Consider the following 21742-nt stretch of genomic DNA (forward strand, 5'->3'; position numbering starts at 1 on the left):
TTTTGGTGCCTTGTAAAATAAAAATTGAGAAAGTAGAGTGTGATGGTTCTTAGGGGGAACCATTAGTATTGGGTAAAGTCTTGGAGGATTTACCTTGTGAGGGAGAATATTTTGGATATTCTACATTAGAACAAAGTTCACTTGTTAGGCTCAACTTGAGAATCCTCATCACAAGTGCTTGATTCTATGTTTAATTTTGATTACATTTATGGTGTATATGTTTTTTGATTAATGCTAACGTTGGATAAAGTATCATGTTCATGTCTATCTCCAATGTTTGTGCAAGTGTTTTGCTATAACTAACTAAGTTCTTGATTTTTAAGTGTTTGTATAAGTGATAGCCTCAATGGTCATGAGTATCGTTTTTGCTTTTATGTTGGTGTTCACCAGTGGTTGATTGTGCTTTATTCAAGTTTTTATGATGTCAAAAGGGGGAAGTGTGCATACATTACACATTATGCGTTGTTTGTCATCATCAAAAAGGGGGAATTTATTTGGTACACATAAACGTGTTTATTTTGACGACTAACAAAGCTGCATAATGGAGAAAACATGATTCAAAGATGCCAAAGCTTACTAGAAGAGGAATTAGGAGGCTGACCTAAAGTAGGAAAATTACAACCTAATTGGAGAAGGAAAGAAGCATAAGTTATTTGTTATTTAAGAAAACCTAATGTAATTTTTTCCTGAGGCAGCAAAGTTATTTAAGTAAAGGTTTGAGGAAGTATATCACCTAATCTAAGTTGAGTTCAACAAAGATTACATGTTGCAACAACAAGGATAGAAACCTAATTCAATTTGTATTCTACAAAAACTTGATGCGGTAGTAAGTTGAAGAAGAACGTATAAGCGATTGCGGCGAAGACAAAAAGAAGTCATAATGTTACAAGGTTTTGTTTCAGTAACAATTTTCCAGCGACAAAGGGTGGAAACAAAGTCCAAGTTGAGTTCAACAATGTTTGTGTAGCGGCAAGACAAAGTTGAATCAAACAAGGAGTTGAAGATGTGGCGAAGACAAGTTCGAGTTTACCTAGGAGTTCCATGAGAAGTAGGATTTCTAGTTGAAATAGGTTTTGGGTACAAGTCCAAATCTATAAATAGGGTGATAGTTTCGCTTGAGAAAAATTGTGCACTTATACAGAGAAAAGATCAAAACACCATCAAGAGGTTTGAGAGAGTTTTGAGATTTATTGGGAGTGTTACAAATTTGTGAGAAAACGTTGTAACATTTTAATTACAATCGAGTGTGTCTGTAGGATTTGTTTAACAAGTTGATGAGACTTGACGGACGGTAGAAGATAAAAACCGAGGGGGTTTTGTCTTTGGATAGCTAGAAATTAGAATTTATAATATCTTAGCTAGGAATTAGAGTTTATAATTTTTTTAGAAATTAGAGTTTATAATTCCTTAGATTACATAGTTTTATAATCTTTTGTTGAGACTTAAAGTTTAATAAAGTGGAGTTAAATCCTATAGAGGTGTAGGCTTTGGTTTTTACCCTTATGAGTTGGGATTTTCCGTGATAAAATCTTGTGTTATTTGCTTCACAAAAAGTAACTGTTGTAATCTGCAAAGGAACAAATAAATATAATTGTTCCTTGGACGAATTTGGGGGTCAGAATTCCAACACATGTTTTTCATGCTCTTTCTTGGTGAGTTCTTCTGCTATTTATAAGGCCTACAACTTCTGTAATCCTTATCCAGTGGCTAAGGATTTTGGCAGAGTTGATTTCACCTTCGGAGTCTGGAACCACATAGTAATCCACATATTTTGGCACTTGTTTGTCCCTGGAACTGCACCTGGGATTGTCCAGTCTGTCCTGCTGGTTCGTTACAAATTCATCCCATATATCGTTCAATTTGGAGAAATAGATAATAATACTTAAAATTTTCTGGTTAATCGAAAAACTTTGGATACATTTATTTTGTAAATCTCTTTTTAAATGTTTTCGAGACCTTTTGAACAAATACACAATCCTTTTTCTCAATTTTTGAGTTATATAACTCATAATCCACCATTGAACAATTGCATTGCATCAATCTCATTCATGCAATTTAAAGCTATCTTGTAGACAACTTTCTCTTTTACAAGTGTCATCAATAATTCCTACTTTGTTTCTTTACCAACGATGACATCAACATAGATATCTTCCTCAGTGTAGTTTTTAGTTTTAATTAGCAATTGAGAAACAAGAGAGGTACCTGGTGTATCTGAGTGTTGCACATATAATGGCTCTGTTGGAATTAATGCATCAATGTTTAGTCTTCAAAAATTGTTTCTTAGTTTTTCAAGAAGTCCTTTTAGAATTTCGTAGTACATGTATCTAGTAATTATTGCAAGATTTATGATAAAATTGAGTCAAATCAACTAAGTTATTGTTGAAGTAAAGATGATAAAAAGAAACATTCCTATGAAATTTCATTACAATGCATTAAAAATGAAATTGTAGATGATTCATGGCTTTGGCACAAAAGATTTTGTCACTTGAATTTTCATGGTTTAAAGCTTCTCAAGCAAAAGGACATGGTGCAAGGCCTTCCTGAGATACATATTGAGATGGATACATGTGAAAGTTGTATAATGGGAACGCAACACAGGAAGTTTTTTCTAAAAGGGGTGTCTTGTAGAGCAAGTATATTTTTGGAACTAATTCATACCGACATATGTGGACCAATGAAGACTCCATCTTTTGGAAGTCAAAGGTATTTTCTAATCTTCATTGATGATTTCTCAAGAATGACTTGGGTTTATTTCTTAAAAGAAAAGTCAGAAGCATTTGCTACATTCAAGAAATTTAAAGCCCTTGTTGAGAAGCAAAAAAGTTGCAGCATCAAAACCATTCGCAGTGATCGAGGAGGTGAGTAAACAAGTCGAGAATTTGAAGAATATTGCAAAAATGAAGGTATTCAGAAGCAACTTACAACAAGGTATACTCCTCAACACAATGGTGTATCTGAAAGAAGAAATAGAACAATTGTTGAAATGGCCAGAACTATTATGAATGAGAAGGGCTGCCAAAATATTTTTGGGCAGAAGCAGTGCATACAGCAGTTCACATCCTTAACAGGTGTCCAACAAAGGCACTAAAGGAAAAGACACCAGTTGAAGCTTGGAGTGGAATTAAACCTTCTGTAAGTCATTTTAAAATTTTTTTGTGTATTTTTTATGCTCATGTACCTGCTGAGAAAAGAACAAAATTGGATGAAAAAAGTCAAAAATATGTCTTTCTTAGTTATAGTGATGTGACAAAAGGATATAGGCTTCTCGATGTCAAAACTAACAAACTGTTAGTAGAGATGTCATTTTTTATGAAAAAACATGGAATTGGGAGGATAAAAAGATAGAAAATACTGCTATCATATCTTCAAATCAAGAAGAGGATGAGAAAGATGAAGATGTCTCTCAAGGGGGAGAAATTCCAGATTCAGATAATGAAGAACTGCCTCCAAGAGGAACAAAAATGTTGAGTGACATTTATCAAAGATGTAATTTTGCCGGTGTTGAGCCAGAAAATTATGATGAACCAATAAAGCATGATGTTGGAAGAAAGTCATGGAAGAAGAAATTCGAATGATTGAAAAAATAATACTTGGGAGCTTGTGGCTATTCCTAGAGAAAAAGAAGTTGTAAGTCTAAAATGGATTTACGAAATCAAACTCAATCAGGAAGGAGATATTCAAAAGCACAAAGCAAGATTGGTTGCTAGAAGCTTCACGCCAAAACCAGGTATTGATTTTTATGAAACATTCTCTCCAGTTGCTCGTCTTGAGACAATTAGAACTATAATTGTTGTTGCTACACAAAAGAAATGAAAGATATTTCAACTTGATGTTAAATCAGTATTTCTGAATGGAAAACTTGATGAAGAGATTTATGTTGAGCAACCTCAAGGATTTTTTGTTCAAGGGGGAGAAGAAAAGGTGTATAAACTAAAAAAAGCTCTTTACAGGCTGAAGCAAGCTCCAAGAGCCTGGTACAATGAAATAGATACATACTTTCTGAAAAATAATTTCCAGAGAAGTAAAAGTGAATCCACTTTGTATGTGAGGAAAGAACATGGCAGCATTATCATTGTTTGTCTCTATGTGGATGATTTGCTCTTTACAGGAAATGATGTAAAGATGATGAAAAATTTCAAACAAGATATGATGCAAGCTGATGAAATGAGTGATCTTGGATTGCTAAATTATTTCTTGGGCATCGAAGTTTCTCAAGTGAAAGAAGAAATTTTCATTTCTCAAAAGAAGTAAATAAAAGTATTCTTCAAAAATTCAAAATGATGGATTGCAGGTATGTGGCCATACCATCAGCAGCAAATGAGAAGTTTAGAAAAGATGATGGAGAAAAGAAAGTTAATAGCTCATTTTTTAGGAGTTTGATTGGAAGTTTGCTATATCTTACTTCAACAAGGCTAGATATTATGTTTGCTGCTAGTTTATTATCCAGATTCATGCAAGAACCAAGCCAAGTACATTTTGGAGCTGCAAAGCGTGTTCTACGCTACTTGTAAGGAACAATGGATTATGTGATAATGTACAAATTTGGTGGAAATTTGAACTTAATTGGTTATTCTGATAATGATTGGACTGGAAGTATAGATGGCATGAAGAGTACTTCTGGATATGTTTTCTTATTTGGATCAAGCATTTGTTCTTAGTTATCAAAAAAGCAAAGTGTTGTTGCTCAATCCACTGTCGAAGCAGAATATGTTTCAGCATCCAAGGCTACTTCTCAAGCTATTTGGCTTAGGAGAATATTTGAAGACATTGGTGAAAAACAAAAAAAAGGGATTGTTTTGTATTGTGATAACAAATCAGCAATTGCAATTGTTAAGATCCAGTCAGCCATGAAAGATCAAAGCATATTTTCATCAAGTATTATTTTATCCGAGAAGTACAAGAGAAACGCGAAATTCAGTTGCATTATTGTCAGACAGGAGAACAACTTGCTGACATCTTCACCAAAGCACTTTCAAGAGAAAATTTTTGCCATCATCGAAAACGCATTGAAGTTATCAAGCAAATGCATTAAGGGGGAGTGTTGGAATTAATGCATCAATGTTTAGTCTTCAAAAATTGTCTCTTAGTTTTTCGAGAAGTCTTTTTAGAATTTCGTAGTACATGTATCTAGTAAATTGTGATACATGTATTTAGTTATTTGTGCAAGACTTTTTGTTTTTTATTTTGAGTTGTAAAAATAGTGATGTAGTTGATGATTGTAATCATCTCAAGTGGCCTTAAGTAGCCTATAATAAACTTGAGCATTTTTTTAAAGATATTATTTTTCCTTTCATATTTTCTATAGGCTCGTTTATAATTAAGTTGAGGAATTGCTTTTGAACATTCTATCTCTGCAATTGGTGTAGTATTTGTCATCATGATTCAGTTCTGGAATTTGAATCAAAAGAAGAATGATGCAGAGAAAAGAAGGAATCAATTAGAATAAATTTACCCCATATAAAAATTAGGTTATTGGATCTAATTCATGCCCTTAAAAATAAGCTTAAAGGAAGAAGGATTATTCAAGTCTTAATAACGAAATCACACAATCTCAATGGATATTTTCATTCTTCAACACCCCCAACTCAAGCTCATAACTGAACATTTGATGCATGGACAAATTTTTAATTTGGAGCCCAACATCAGGTCATGCTTTGAAATTAGCTTAATCAAGCTTGAGAAGAAATATTTTATGTATTGAATTCTTCAAATTGAAAAATGAGTACAAAAATATCTTCTTTAACTGACCTTGTCTACAATTTACTATCTATGTGTCATTCTCCAGTTTGTTGACTAAATAACTAACCACTAACTAGAGTATGTACAAATGTTCACCAACAACTTTGCTAGCTTTCCATCAAGATCTACAACCTTAGTTTGCAAGTGTATACAAACTAAACAACCATCAAGTGTGAGGAATTCAATTTTGTGACATACTTTCAGGAAAGGAAATCTCTACTTAAAGAAGTAATGAAATAAACCATATCAGTTTCAATATTTTTGTATCAATATGTAATGATGATTATAATTAATTAAGAAATCTGACCTCCATTTGTTGTTCCACTTCAAATGTGTTAATGTTGATCAACGTTTCTTTTGTATATTCACGATATCTTTCAATTGTCTTTTGCATGCTGAATTATTCCAAGAAGATAAAGCAATTATTAAGACTTCTGTAAGGTAAAGTACATCCCAAACATGATAGATGTATTGAACTACGTAGCAGGTTTAATTGATGGAAATTAACATATCATATATAATAGATAATTAAAATTATTTATTTTTCTATACATTCCATGTTTATAGGGAAAAAATATCTATGCCATATGTACTTCCTATATTGAGAATTTTGCTCAGATTTGTGTTTGAACACTTTTTATATACTATCTTACACTTTATACAAGATTACTATATTATGTATTAATACTTTCTCAAGTATGATATTATATAAAGGTCTACAATATTATAGGGATAAGGTGTAAATATCCTCTAGACTATGACTGAAACTTAGAGACACACCTTAACTATATTAAGGTTCTATTATCCGAACCAATTTGTTTTGTTATTTCGTAGACCTTTTTGGCTTTTACATGGCATCAAAATATCTCTCACGCGCCTCAACTGTGTGAGGAGATAATATGAATTTAGTTTAATTAAGATATCTCAAATTTCGATCATAATCTAAGAGGTACTTATATCTTACCCCTAATATTATATATTGGGTCATGTGACTTAGTTTTATGTTGTCGGTATATTTTTGAAGAACTCCCAAATTCATTTTCATTTAAAAGTTTAAAAATATAAGATTCAAATAAAATTTTATAATAATTTATTATTATTTCAACGAAAAATTAAAATTAAATAGTGATATTTCATGATGTGTTTTATCGGTGATGGTTATGGGTACCCGTTGAGCATGGTATTGATTGTGGATAGTGGCTAATGGTGGTGGTAGTCTACAGTATTGATTCATGGCGGTTATTGGTGATGGCGCCCGATTATTCTAATAGATCTTACTGATATCGAATAGTAGTATAATAAATATTTATCGATGTATTTATGAATAAAGCTTGAGAGTTTTGAGCCTTGCTTTCATTTAAAATAGATATTGCTTGTGGTGAAAGGCGGTGATGCTTGATTGTATAGTGATTTTTTTTTAGTTATAAGTGGTTGTAATGATCATTAATAGTAATGATCATTAATAGTAATGATTATAAATGATAATAACGATAGAATGTGATTAGAGTTGATATGCTCTGATTAAAAATGGTGGTTGCTAGTTTATAATGGTGGATGATAACAACGATTAGGCGCGAAAGCTGAAGGAGTAGTGGTAGAAATTAAAAAATAGATAGCTTAATGATATTAATTATGATTATTAGTCATTCTAATCTATTCAAACTCATTAGTAGATATAACAAGAAACTATATATACTTATGGATTGTTTGGTAAAGAGATTAACAATACACTGATTAGTAATGTAGGGTTTATTTTTTATCAACTATATAATTTATTGTTTTCCACCTCATCCTGTACTTGGAATAAAATTTTATAAAAAGTTTTTTTTCAGTCATACCCTTGAATTATTATGTAATTGAGTCAAGACATATAATTGGAAGGCAATATTATATTTTTATGATCTTCTAACTAGCTAGGAGAAGAATAATTTTACTTCCATGTTAGCTGTTTTCTCACTTGAATTATTCGAGGATAAATAATTGTGATATATTTGTCTTTTAAATTAGTAAATGTTAGACAACTCACATTTCAAATATTGTATTGATTTGTAATGGATTTATTTAGCAACAAACAATTTTCTCTAAAAAAATGAAATTTGTAAGCTAATTTATTTAAATAAATTTACTAGTACAAGCATAAAACATAAAATCAAGAAAATAAAAAAAATGATAAAAATGATTTGAGAGATATCTAGATTAATCACATGGTATTAAATCATACATATTACTAATACCATCAAATAAAAGGTATTAGTAATACATCCTTTGTATCTATAATACAAAAGGTATATAGCTAATTCATCCCAAATAGAATGTATTAGTAATACATCCTATAATACCTACATAAGATATACAACTCATCAATGGATTAGTTATACATAGGCCCAAATTTTCTAACCAAATATAATACATTTGACTATTTCTCCTATTACGCTTTAACAAACGACCCCTCAATGATAAAATTTGCATTATTAGATGCAGGCATAAGCAACAAATAGATTTAATATTAAAACCTAAGTGATTAAATTTAAGATCGCTTTTTTTTTTTAAACTAAAAAAAAATCTTAAATTTAATCACTTAGGTTTTAAGAGCTTCATTAAGTACAAACAATTAACCTAAGCTAAGTTGTTGTTTATATATATAAGATCTTAGTCTCAATCTTAACATTCAAATTTAGACTTGTAACCTTAGCCAAGCGGTTGTTAATATATTATTAAGATTTGTATCTACATTAGCACAGAACTATATATCCTTTTCAATATCAAACACTTTATGCATTAATATTCTAACATTACCCTTCAAGTTGGTACATATAAGTCATCTATATCTAGTTTGTTATAATTTATAAATAAAACTTGAAAAACTAGAATTAATAAGGGACTTGATGAAAATATATCTGCAAACTAATTATTAAATTTTATAAATTTTGTTATAATATCTCCTAAGAGTTATTTCCTCTAATAAAGTAGCACTTGATCTAAATGTGTTTTCCTCTCATGAAAATAATGAATCTGAGGCAATAGAAAGGGCCTCTTGATTGTTAAACACAAGTTTCATCCAATTGATATGTCCAATTTTAAATTTACTATCAACTATTTGTTGAAAAAATAATTCTAGTTGTTTGCAACAAATTTTAAACATATGGAAAATAAACAAATCATACAAATAAAATATGAAGAAACATGATTTTATTCATCAAGATTGTGAGTACAAATCTGTTCCTCCCTTGATTCTACTCTCTAAGATGATTTATCCATGATTCGAGGGCCGTTAGTGGCGTATTTCTCGAACTAGGATGATTTAGATTTGACCTCTCTATATGAATAATCCATCAATTTATGGAGTATTCGAAATCTTGATCTCTTTGTGGATTTTTCGAGATGCCTTTTAAGGGAATTTATTACCATTTATATATGCATAAACTAGGGTTTAGGGTTGAGTAGCCTCCAAGAATCCTTATCTGAGTTGAACACAATTTGTAGAGTCCCAACTCGAATTGAACGCATCTTGTAGAGTCCTACAAAATTTCAATGTCTACACTAGTATCTCAAAAAGATGTATTCATAATATTGTCAAGATACATTCTTCCGTATCTTGTTATGAGTATTAAATATATATATTTATTATGATTGAATACCTAGCTTTTATTAGCCATAATTCCATAATATTTTCCCCCATTGAAAGCCATATTTTGGCAGTTGAATTTCAGGGTTAAAACATTCCCGTTATTATCCTTTATTACCCATTAATCCTTCTTTTGTAGTCTTGACTTTCCTGCAAACATTTGGTCTCATTTCCTATAAATGATTTGCTTCTTGGTTCACGTAAGAAGTAGAGAAAAAATATTTCATTTCTTCTATGTCCATGTTTCATGTGCTGGATTTTTTTCTATCGTGTATTTTGTTAGTTTCTGGCTCCTAGTTTTATACTAGAAGAGCTTGTTTAATCCTGGGGGATACACCTATACCGGGTGAAATATCCTTATGGATAGTGTCTTTCGGCACGCCTCAAGCTATGAGAATTTCCTATAAGAATTCGTGGTAAAGTACAAAGTTCTAGTGAATTTAGTAAATGTTTGTGATGAAGGTATTATTAATAAGAATTTATAACAATCTTAAGGATATTTTATACTTTAATTTTACAAAAGATACTACTTGAAAATTTGAGGGGAAATAAAAATGAAAGTGAAAAGGGAGGCAAAAAGTCGAATCTGGATAAACCATTTGTGTTATGGTTAATTTCTAACATGGTTAATGTATGCAATGAAAACAAAAGAAAAAAGGAAGAGAAAGAAAGGTTTAGTGGAATTTCAAGTGAAAATTCTGGTTGGCTCAAAGGTGCCCACTTAGTTGAGAATATTTCTCACTTGGATATTGCTCGTTTTGGACAGAAATGGTAAGACAAATAAATCATTATTATATTGACTAAATCTTTGTGAGTTTAAGCTAATAAGGAATGTGATGATATTATAAGTTCATATTTTTATTGAATTTGTGTATGGTGTAATGAATTCGCATGATATTTATGTGAAAAGGATTCCGAGAAATGACAATCCCGTTAAGTAAAAAATAAATGTGATTAAGCGGATGATGTAAATTATTATGAACATTTCTTAAGCGAATCTTGTGGCTAATATGCGAAAATGAGAAATTGGATGTTGGATTTTGTATTGTTTACATTTATGCTAAATAAAATTAATTTGTGCTCCCATATTAGAAAAGAAGAAAAAAAATTATATGTTTGTGATTCTAGAACTACTTAAAGTCCTTAGAATGAAAAAGTTCTTCCTATTAAATTCACATATGAAAGTATTGGTATTATTTGAGATGATACATGATTTTAATATTTATGCTAGATTAATACTTGTGGATTTTGGAGGAAAAATTGAATTCAATTTGTCAAAATTTCTTCAAATGTTTGTAAGTACAAGAAAATAATATTGTCATGAGCATTATTTGAATGTAGTCTTTATTATAATTCAGAGTTTAAAATCTTTCCAAAGGATTAGAGGTGGCAAGTTATATTTATAAAAAATAAAATAAAATAAAAAATTAGACATATGAACGTATATATTATAGAGAAATTAAGATGCAACTTTTGATATATGTTTTAGTGTATATATAGATGTATATGTTACATATTAATTTGAAATTTTATGAACATTGAAAAAGTTATACCTCCATTGAAACAATGAAAAGTGTAGGGGTGTTTTGTTTGTACTATATGATCCTAAGAAAAATAGGATTTAAGTTCTGATTGTATGCTTAAAAAAATGTTGTATATGCGGACTTGTGATAGTTAGTTGTGGTGTGACTTAATACAACAATAGAATTGGAAAAGTAAAAATGGTAGTCTTGTTTTTAAAAGTTATAATATCTTTTGTGTTAATGTTATTTTAAATGATATTGATTCTTGATACATTATATTGAAAAAAGTCTGATAATGGATGAGAGGTACAATAAGTACAACACTAAAAAGTTGTTTGGTTATTGGTTAGAGTTATGCAGGATTTAGTTATACAGGTATTAGCTATGCGCGATTTAGTTATGCGGGTATTAGTTATACAGGGTTTAGATATTACAATACGTGAATTATTAACTATTGAATATTAAACTTGTTGTAAATTATTAATATATATTTTTTACAAAATAATAATACATGCTAATAAAATGTGATATATATTGAATAATATATAATGCTAATATTTGATTGGCATATGTATCGTTAAAAAATATACAATCAATTTCTAATATTAAAAAAATATTTATATTTTCATAAATTAATCGAAACAGTAAGTATATAAAAAGAAATGAAAATAATCTATATATAATAAGAAATAAAAACAACACATGTTGATAGGAAACAATAAAATTTTCAATTGAAAAAATAAAAGAAATAAAAATGGTCTTATATAAAAAAGAAGTAAAAACAACAAACTTATATATAGGAAAACAATAAAGTTTCCAATTAAAAATAATAAATTAAATTAATAGGGTAAATATGTAAGTTATCACTTTAACACATGTATAACTAATACCCACATAACTTATTTCATCTTCTGTCCTGCATAACTTTATACATAGATTTAGATTCTCTCATAAGTTATGTTGGTATAATTATGTAGGTCTACAAAAATGCAACCAAACATGGTATAGGTTATGTATACTTTTCTACCTAAATAAAAATTTCTACCAAACATAGTATAACTTAATACATTATTTTATACATGAATAAAATGTAAGTTATACCGTAACCAAACGCCCCCCAAGTAAATTGAATATTTTGTTGTACAAAATTGGTACAATATATGATGACAAATGTCACAAAAAAAAAGGTTGATATATTTTTGTGAATGTCATAATATAAAAACAATTAATTAGAATTAGTTGTTGTGGAGTTGATTGGTGATGAAACTGGGTGGTAAAGACAACTATTAGTGTGTATTCTAATTAGAATAAAACCAATTTTTGTGTGACTAAATTGATACATGCGTTTGAGACACAATTTGAAGAAGTAGCTCCAATGAGATGAATAATTTACATAAATAAATTATGTGTAGTCGGAAGTGAATCTGATCAATTCACACACTAATGAAACATCTAGGGGAGTAAGACCTCTAGTCATGTGAGATTATCAACAATGATGGTAACCCAAACCTATATGATTGGAGATCCCACGAATTAGGTTCATATGGTTAATAACAAGTCATTAGTTGATCAAGTAAGCACTAAAAAGTTATGTCCGTCCTATAATGTGTGAAAATTGTCACCAGGCTGCAAGGCAAAGTGAGGCTGAGTTAGCTCTTAATCCAAGTCATATCCTTTATTGGTGGTGTATTGCTCTTCAAAATACACTTGATGATTGGACCTATATGAGTTTGAAGTGCAGCCGCTTTTATGAAATTGTAAGATTTCTATAGCACTCATGAATACTAGGACACAAGCATGTCCGCTTAGCGCAAAACCGCGATAACAACAAAGCTTGTAAAAGTACAATGTAATATAATAAGATGCTGGACTTACAAAAAGACTTATTGATTTATAGAAGTTCTAAATTTCACCAAATTATTCTGTAAGTTTAATCTTGTTTTTTCTAGGTCTAATTCATAATCAACTGACACCACATTAAATGCATTAGACTCCTATGAAAACCCAGCTGAACTTCTTATTTCATTTTATTTCTTCATATTCTTTTTGAAATATATAGGGGATTATTGGTAAAATAATTCTACTATCTCAAAAAAAAGTATTCATAATATTGTCTGGATACATTCTTTCATATCTTGTTTATGAGTATTGAGTATATATATTTATTGTGATTGAATACCTAGCTTTGATTAACCATAATTCCATTATATTTTCCACCATTGAAAGCCATATTTTGGCAGTTGAATTTCAGGTTTAAAACATTCCTATTATTATCCTTTATGACCCTTCAATCCTTTTTTTATTGTCTTGAATTTCCTGCAAACATTTGGTCTCATTTCCTATAAATGATTTGCTTATTGGTTCACGTAAGAAATAGATAAAAAGATATTTTCCTTTCTCCTTTGTTCATGTTTCATGTGCTGGATTTTCTTTTGTATTGTGGATCTTTGTTAGTTTCTGGCTCCTAGTTTTATACTAAAAAAGCTTGTTGAATTCTGGAGGATACATCTATACCAGGTGAAATATCCTTAAGGACTGTCATTCGACGCTCCTCAAGCTATAGAATCTCCTAGAAGAGTTTGTGGTGAAGTATAAAATTTGGTGAATTTATTAAATGTTTATGATGAAGGTATTTTCCGTAAAAATTTACTAACACTATTTGATCCAAAGTATCTCACAAGTTACCTTTTAATAAAACACAAAATTCAGATGTAGAACATCTGTCACAAATGATTATGCCAATCAACACCGGTATATCTAAAGATCTACTTAAAGCTTCAATCCTCAAAAAGTAGTCATTTGCTCAATGACTTTATATATCATAGAATGCGAACAGCAACATCTCAATGACTATCATAAGTAGAATAGATAAACTAACACACAATACTCAGGAAGAGAAATGTTATATCTAGTCACAGTGAGATAATTCAATTTACCAACAAGTTTCATATATCTTCAAGGATCATTGAGGGGCTCCTTTTGTGCAACCAATCGTGACTTGGGGAAATTTGTGAATTGAAGTATATGTATAGGAGTTGAAACATGGGATAAGGAGTTTGATTGAAGAATTTTAAACAATAAGAATTCGGCATTTTATGAAAGGAGCAAAGTACATGAATATATACTAAGTTCATTATATTAGAGGTTGCATATCCAAGAACTCAGTTCATGGAATCTCAATACAAGTTGGGTATATTTTCATGAACTCATTGAAGATTAATATTTTTTAGAAGCTAAAGATGACTCTTCTAGAGATGAATCAAATTTAATGGGGATGTTGAATAATCAAATTTTGTTCATGCATAGTTCATTAAGGTAGTATAATACATAAACATGACTATAAACTTGTATAAAATTGAATAAATAGACACATTCGTCCAACATGACACCTTACATAGAAATTTTGTGTCCTATGTAGCACTCTACGTGTTTTACATCAGGTAGGACACGTGTCTACTTGTTCAATTTTATACAAGTTTAATTAAGTGTCTACTTGTGCACAATCAAATAGACACATTATTCCTACATAGCACCCTACATGGAAATTATGTGCCTTATGTAGTGCCCTACGTATATTATGTCAGATAGGACACGTATGTCCACTTGTTCAATTTTATACAAGTTTAAGTGTTTATTTATATACTATGAAAGTTAGAAGGCATTGTCCGCGGAAGTCAAGTGCATGTATTGGTGTTTAGTCTTATTCATATCTTTACGAAAAATGAGAAGCTTAAAATAAAATTAATACCTGAGGGTGGAAGACAAAATATATGAAGTAGTTCACCTATAATTCAACTCAAAGGGATGAGATAGTGACAGTGATAGAACTTTGAAAGATGGGTTGGCATGTACAAGTAATAATGAATACTAGAAGTACCTAGTTGTTCTATTCGTTTAATCAACCAAATTATAGCAAGCAAGAAAGGGTACCTAGGACCCTCCACACTTCCAGCTCTCATCACCAAAGCAATTTTATCATAGATGGAAAAATAATGTGCTACATGATGTATGTTATAGAAAAACAAAATGTTATTCCATGTTTTGATATGAGAAAAAAAAATGTATTTTGATCCTAACGAAAGTCATTTTTCTCGGCTCTAAATATTTTGAGTATATATAAACAAAATGACATATATTTACATGATGTATATATAGTTGGCTTTCATGTAAAAGTTGTGGATGACTAGAAAGGAGACAATTGATTACTTCAACCAATATATGACAATCTAGCAAACTACATAAAATAGTACAAAGAGCCCATGTGATATTGTAGCATTTGTTATAATTACCCACAGTCTAAAATTGTCCAAATCCTAATGTTGAGGTCCTTGAGGAGGGTACATCTCCTTTTCCTAAATAAAATAAGTTCGAAATTGGAAGTGTGTTTTGCTAGGGATTAAGAAGGTTTTAAAATGATACTTTTCAAAGAAAGATGCAATGGCTAAGAACTCAACAAGGAGAGAAAGAATAACCAGGTCTCAGATTTGTTAGAAAGGGTTTTATCCCTATATGAAATTTTTGAGTGTAAATTTAAATTTAGTTGGATTTCAATATGGATATCGAACACAAAACCAAAAAAAAAAAAAAGAGAGAGAGATAGAACAGTGAGCAAATTTTGAATAGCAAATCGTTCGTACTTCCAAAATTAGAAAGTACAGAAAGCCCATGCTTCCTTGCCTCATCAAACAAATATTGGAATTACGATTGTAGATCAGGAAACCTATATAGTTTTACAGCTTAAATCATTCGGTGCAAAGGATATCAGTATGATAGATTAGTTTGCTTAGGGTATTAATTTGTAATTATTTATCTCATTTTTGTATTTCATCCTCAATACCAAACAATTTCTTTTTGGGTCCTCCGGTGTTTATTGTATTAAATTATGTGAGTCGGTAGGGAAAATGCAATGGAATGTATAGAAGTGAAAATAGTTAATAAATTACCAGGAGCTTGAGAATTGAAAGAGTCTTCCTTTGTTAGAGAAAATAATAAGAGCAACTTGAGCATCACAAAGAACGGATAGTTCATAAGCTTTCTTTATAACTCCATTTCTCCGTTTAGAAAAAGTCACTTGCCGGCTGGTTGCATTCTCAATCCTTTTCATCTCTACCTTTCCTCGAACCATTTCAGACTGCACACAACATATCAAAAATAATTAAAATACTTCTTGTAAAAAAAAAAAATCTTGAATCTTTTAGCTCACCTTCAATACCAATGAAATCAATTAGAAATGTTCAAAAGAAAATATAAAACCCTAGCAAGTGAGATCGAGGATGAGTCAATGTATGCTGTTGGGGAAGCATAAAAAGTTTACCCAAAAGCTAAAGAATCCCAAAAAAAAAAAAAAAAAAAAAAAAAAAAAAGGACATTGGCCGGAAAATGGAATAAGTAGTAAAGATATGGAAATCGTTGATGTATTCATCTCTTTATTTTGAGACCAAAGAATATGATATTTCCCTTTACTATTAACAACAAAAAAGGAAAAACAGAAAATAAAGTAAACATTACAAGAAAGTCTTGTCTAAGTAATATTTCATTGTTACCTTGTTTTGATAATCGATCTTCAAATAGCTAGACGTTAATCATATATAAACAATAATACTCACCCATAAATGGGATTATACAACATTTATAACATTCCATTCATAAGTGTAAGTACCAAAACTAGAAACAAAAATTCCCCCGGCCGTACGAATGGAAAATTTATGCTATTAAATAACTTTTTCACTTATTTCTTATTTTACTGAAAAAAATGCATGGTGAGTAATATATTTTCACTTAAATAATGGAAACTTTTTAATTTTATCATATGAAATAATGACTATTTTTTTCTTTTCACACTATTTCAATAAAAATATTTGTGAAAATAGATTGAATTTTTCATTGGGATAATAATGTTTTTTTTAGTAGTGTAACATTTTTTTATTGGATACGGAAACAAATTTTAATTAGAGTACATTTTCATGCAAGTTATAAATTATTATTTTTTACGAAAATGAAAATTCTGAAACTAAATTATTTATAAATGAAAAAATGTTACATTCTATTTTGAAAAACCTAAAAGAAAATTGTTCACATAAATTAGGATAAAAGAAAAGAGCGTACCATAAATTATTGTTTAAACATGAATTCTAAACATAATCACCTAAAAAAACCAAAAATTGAAGATTTTTTTTTTTTGAGTTTTAAGTTCTGAACTCGGTGCAATTTAATAGGTTTAGTTATTTTATTATTATTTTTATAATTTTATGATTAATATATTATTATTTTTATATAAAATCATTAATTAAATTTCTAATATTCGTAATTCTTTTGAATGTAGTATAACATTTTAAATTTTTTTTTTATTATATGCTACTTTCATTCCTGAATTTGTAATATTTCAATCTTTTGAAGTTTTCGTCACTTTAATGTAATTTGATATTATTATTATTAATAATAATTTTAGGTACGAAGAATGCACAAATTAAAAAGCTTAAATAGAAATTTTAATTTGAAAATATAATTCACAACATAATAATTTAAATGCAAGATAACAGCATAATACATAATGTAATAATTTTATCGCAACAATAATTTAATAATTCGATAGGTCGTTTTCAGATCTATCAATATTCATAAAGAAATTAATTTATGATTCAGAGAATTGATGTAATTATAAATGTGGTTGTGCTTATTAATTTATGTAATGTCAATATAATTGTATTTCATTTATTTTAATTGTTCATTACTTTATATATGATATAATATTAGCTTAACATTGATGTTATTTAGAAATTTAAAATAAAATAAAATTTATATTAAGTAACGAATTTGGAAAAAAAATTCTATCGCATAATATAAAGTGATTATTTGAAAAAATAAAATCTATATTAAAAAAAATAAAATAGAATATTGAGTTGAAATTAATTATATAAAAAAATAGAAACTATATTATTTGAATAGTTAATTAAAGAAACACATTACACGTCTATTTTTCTACGCTTAATGATAAAGTTACTTGGTGGTAGGCCCATCTACTATAATAATATCAAATTGTATTTCACCGTTTTTTAATCCTTTTAAAGGTCATCAAAACTACGTCATAATTTATTAATATTATTTATAGTAACACAATGAGAACGAAAAGAAGGTTAGTATAATTTTGGTGTAGCCAATTAAGAGTGTACATAGTGTAGGGTTTAAAAGTGATTAATTTTAGGGTGGGGAATAACATCGTCGTGCCCACGATTTGACGTATAACGAATTAGAATATGACAACTCATTATAATTATTTATACTATATATGAAATATTTGTGACTAAAAGACAACAGGAATAAAGTCAATCACGTGGCTTCAAACATCGTTTGCCGTGTCTATTTATTTACTTTGGTGCTAAGATAGACTACTACTCCTTACTTGACTACCGTGCAGTACTCTACTTGCTTAGGGGGTGGAAATACTTAAATTTGAACGCTTTAAATTGAATTAAGACAATAAATTAATTATTATCTAATTTTATCAAAATTTATATTGATACGATTGTCAAAAATTAGGGTTCCAAATCAATTTTAGGAGGACGTTTTAATTATTTTTTATAATTGATATGTACAAGCAAATAATATTTAGCGTAAGTTTGGAGAGAAGTGGATGTAATGGACCTTATAAAATAGAGAAAATTTCTAAAATGTTTTTTTTCTAGTTACTTGTCTATTTTTTTTAGTTGTACCTAATTACTGGTTTATTTTAATAAATCAAGAAAGGATATTTTTTTTACGTATTATATCCTTAATTAATTACAATGAAAAAGGTAGAACTTTTTGAAAATCGTAAAATTTTAATTTATATATTTCATAATTAATAGAGATAAAATGGAAAACTCACTATCATAATTTTTTTTCTTAATAGGTGTGTCCATTTAAAAGTGAACAAATAATTAGAGATAGATCTAGGAAGTAAACATAAAATATATAATATGATTCTATAGCTACAATTTTGATAATTGTTCTCAATAATTATAGTTCCAATTGTCATGAATGGTGCAGTTTGTATAATTCTTTATATTTGTATATTTCGCTTGTCAATATACAAATAGGATAAATATATATCAATTTTGTATTTATATATTTAGAAATTTTTCATTAACCCGTTTTTATATTCGTTTGCAAATATACATATATAAATGATTTATTATAAATTTTTCATAAATCATATACAAAGTTTTGGATTTATACAATCAGGGATCAAATTATATAAATCAAACGAATAGCAAGAATTTAGAAAACTATAGTAGCGAATTATAATTTTCCTAAATTGTAGCTATAGCAAACTAATATATGCTAAATATTTGTTAATCTACATAATGTTCCTTATAAAGTAAGAATGTAAATAACGTAAATTTTCAATAAAATAATAATAATACATGTAAATAATATAAATTTCCAATAAAATAATAATAATAATAATAATACTTAATTAGAATCGTAAAATTTGGCTAAAAAATTTAACAACAAATAATGATAACAATAAAGTGTTGCCTTGAATTTGATAAGTTAATATAACCTCCCCCCAAACCTTTCCCACAACCACCCCAACCTAAAATAGAAGAAGAAAAAAAATAATATTTTAGTAGTAGGGGAGGCGCATGTAAATTGAAAAGGGACCAACTTTTCAAATTTAATTTAATTTAATTTAATCTATTATGTAGGATTAGGTGTATGCAAAAAGAATGGTGACCGGTGCAAATTTCTGAATAAACTAATCAACAAAGATAGTTAATTAAGCAATTAGCTCCTTTTATCTTTTTCATGATTTAATAATATAGCTTTACTAGTAAACTTAGCCGTTCTATGCGCGGTATTTAAAAGTTTTCATTTTTATTTAATTTTTAAATCAATAGATTAATTAATAAATTTTATTATTTAGTTTTATAATTTCAACTCAATTCATCAATTAATTTTATCAAAAAATAAAAATCTGTACCGTCAAATACCTATACTGTTTTTGGTTGAATAGTATCTATTCTTTTATGTTAGTTATAATATATAATTAAGAATTTATGACTTCATTATCCATTTGAATGAGTCCTCAAGATTAAATATGGTTAACTTTGATGTTTTGTTAAAAATTTAAAGTGAGATTTTTAGTCTTTTAAATTTTTTTAAAAATATCAAAAGAATTAAAATAGTAACAAATTCAAAAACAGACTTAGAAATATGAAAAGTATTCGTAATAGATAAGTTACCTATAATTTGAAGACTTAAAAAAGTACTTCAATATTTATATATTAAAATATAAAGTTCTCTATATATATTGATTCTTTGGAAGGAAATGGGTGATACATGATTTTAGTTCGATAAAATATTTTTTAATGATATAGAATTAACATAAAAATAATATAATATTGTTAAAATGCATAATAAAATAAGTAATAAATGAACAATTATAGATGAATGATAAAAGGTTTTATGTTAAGATTAAAAAAAAACTTATATATCTACAAAAAACTTATAATTAGACTCTTGAATTTTTTCTAAATAAAGTAAACATGAAAAAACTTTTCACAAATAATATGAATATTTATAATTATTAACGATAAATAATATTTTCTTATAATTAAAGTGTAGGAGAAAAAGTTAAGTAAATTTTTAGAATCATTATAATGGAGGATGAATGGTTAGTAATAAGTATATTTGAAATGATTATCTGTATTAATTTTTTCCTTGAGAAATTTTCTTCTATAATTAAGTTTTTTTAAAAAAAAATTATTTCAACTCTATTTTTTAGTCTCCCTTTTTTTTAGTCTTTGCTTATTTAATTCTGTTAAGAAAACACAAACAATTAGCATCGTAATTAAAGACTGAAGTTTGCTCGTCTTTAGTATTTTTACTAATTTATATATATTTTTTAAAACAATAACAATTAGCATCAAATCTTAACATAATCAAGTTAGCTTGTCTTAAGCTTTTTATTAATTTAAGCAAAATGTTTAAATGAATTCTCTTAGTTAATTTTTATTATACTTTTCATGATTCATATTTTATTTAAAATTTAAAAATAACTTCATAATAATTTTGATTATCTCCCACCGCTAAGCGTATCTACAAATACATTTTAATGTTTTCAAGAATTGTTTTTGTCTAACATTTAATAATGATCTTGCTCCTATAATTTCAGGCAAAAAAACAAATCAATTATTCTCTTTTATACATCTTATTTTGTATCATTCTTATTAGAAGTAAAAATAATTATATAAAGAAGTCTATGCCGATAGATTTTGCATTAGAAGATTAAAGTAGAGGACAATTAAGCTAAACATAAATATATTTGCTTAGAAATATTTTTTGATGTGCTTTTAAGATATCACAAATTTAAATATTAAGTAATTTGGGGTTACGAAGATATAAAACTGGAATTTATAGGTATTACTAATAAGTATTAATTAAGTAAGTATAGAGGTTTTGAAAGATGAAGAGGTGTGAGTTTATAATAAAAATTTAATTAAAAATAGATATATAAAAATAAGAGGAAAAAGGTAAAAAAAATGTGACATATTTTTTTAATAAACAAAAATATGTTTAAGTAAAATCCTCCACCATTTTTATGATTTATTTTATTATACGACATATTTTCTTTTTACCTCATTTTAGAAATTTCAAATTATTAAAAGTCTCCAAATATGCTTCTAATAATAAACATTATTTTTAGTAATTACTATTATTTTGAACAATATATACTTTTTCTCTTATTTTATATTATAGGAGAGATATCTATTAAGAGAAAAATTAATTAAAAATAAATTTACAAAGGGACATAGAATTAAAAAGTTAATCAAAAGGAATTAGAAAATTTTTTGAAATTAAAAAAAAATCATAC

The 21742-nt window shown here is 28.1% G+C and overlaps 1 protein-coding gene across 3 annotated transcripts in view; it reads right to left on the reverse strand.

The window, feature by feature from the left end:
• The window catches only part of LOC101244491 (MADS-box protein AGL42-like), a 34381-nt gene extending 17742 nt beyond the window's left edge, over positions 1-16639 (reverse strand). For 2 of the 3 annotated variants that reach the window (XM_004240699.5, XM_019214203.3), the window contains exons 1-3: positions 16091-16251; positions 15831-16018; positions 6047-6134 (exon numbers count right to left, since the gene is read on the reverse strand). In XM_004240699.5, coding sequence (XP_004240747.1) covers positions 6047-6134; positions 15831-16012 — 270 coding nt within the window. In that variant the 5' untranslated portion in view covers positions 16013-16018; positions 16091-16251. Of the gene's footprint in view, positions 1-6046; positions 6135-15830; positions 16019-16090; positions 16252-16430 lie in introns of those variants that run through there. The other variant, XM_010323697.4, reaches the window with a different exon arrangement.
• Between the last annotated feature and the right edge of the window lie 5103 nt (positions 16640-21742).

This window comes from Solanum lycopersicum, chromosome 6, assembly GCF_036512215.1.
Source record: "Solanum lycopersicum chromosome 6, SLM_r2.1".
Lineage (NCBI taxonomy): Eukaryota > Viridiplantae > Streptophyta > Magnoliopsida > Solanales > Solanaceae > Solanum > Solanum lycopersicum.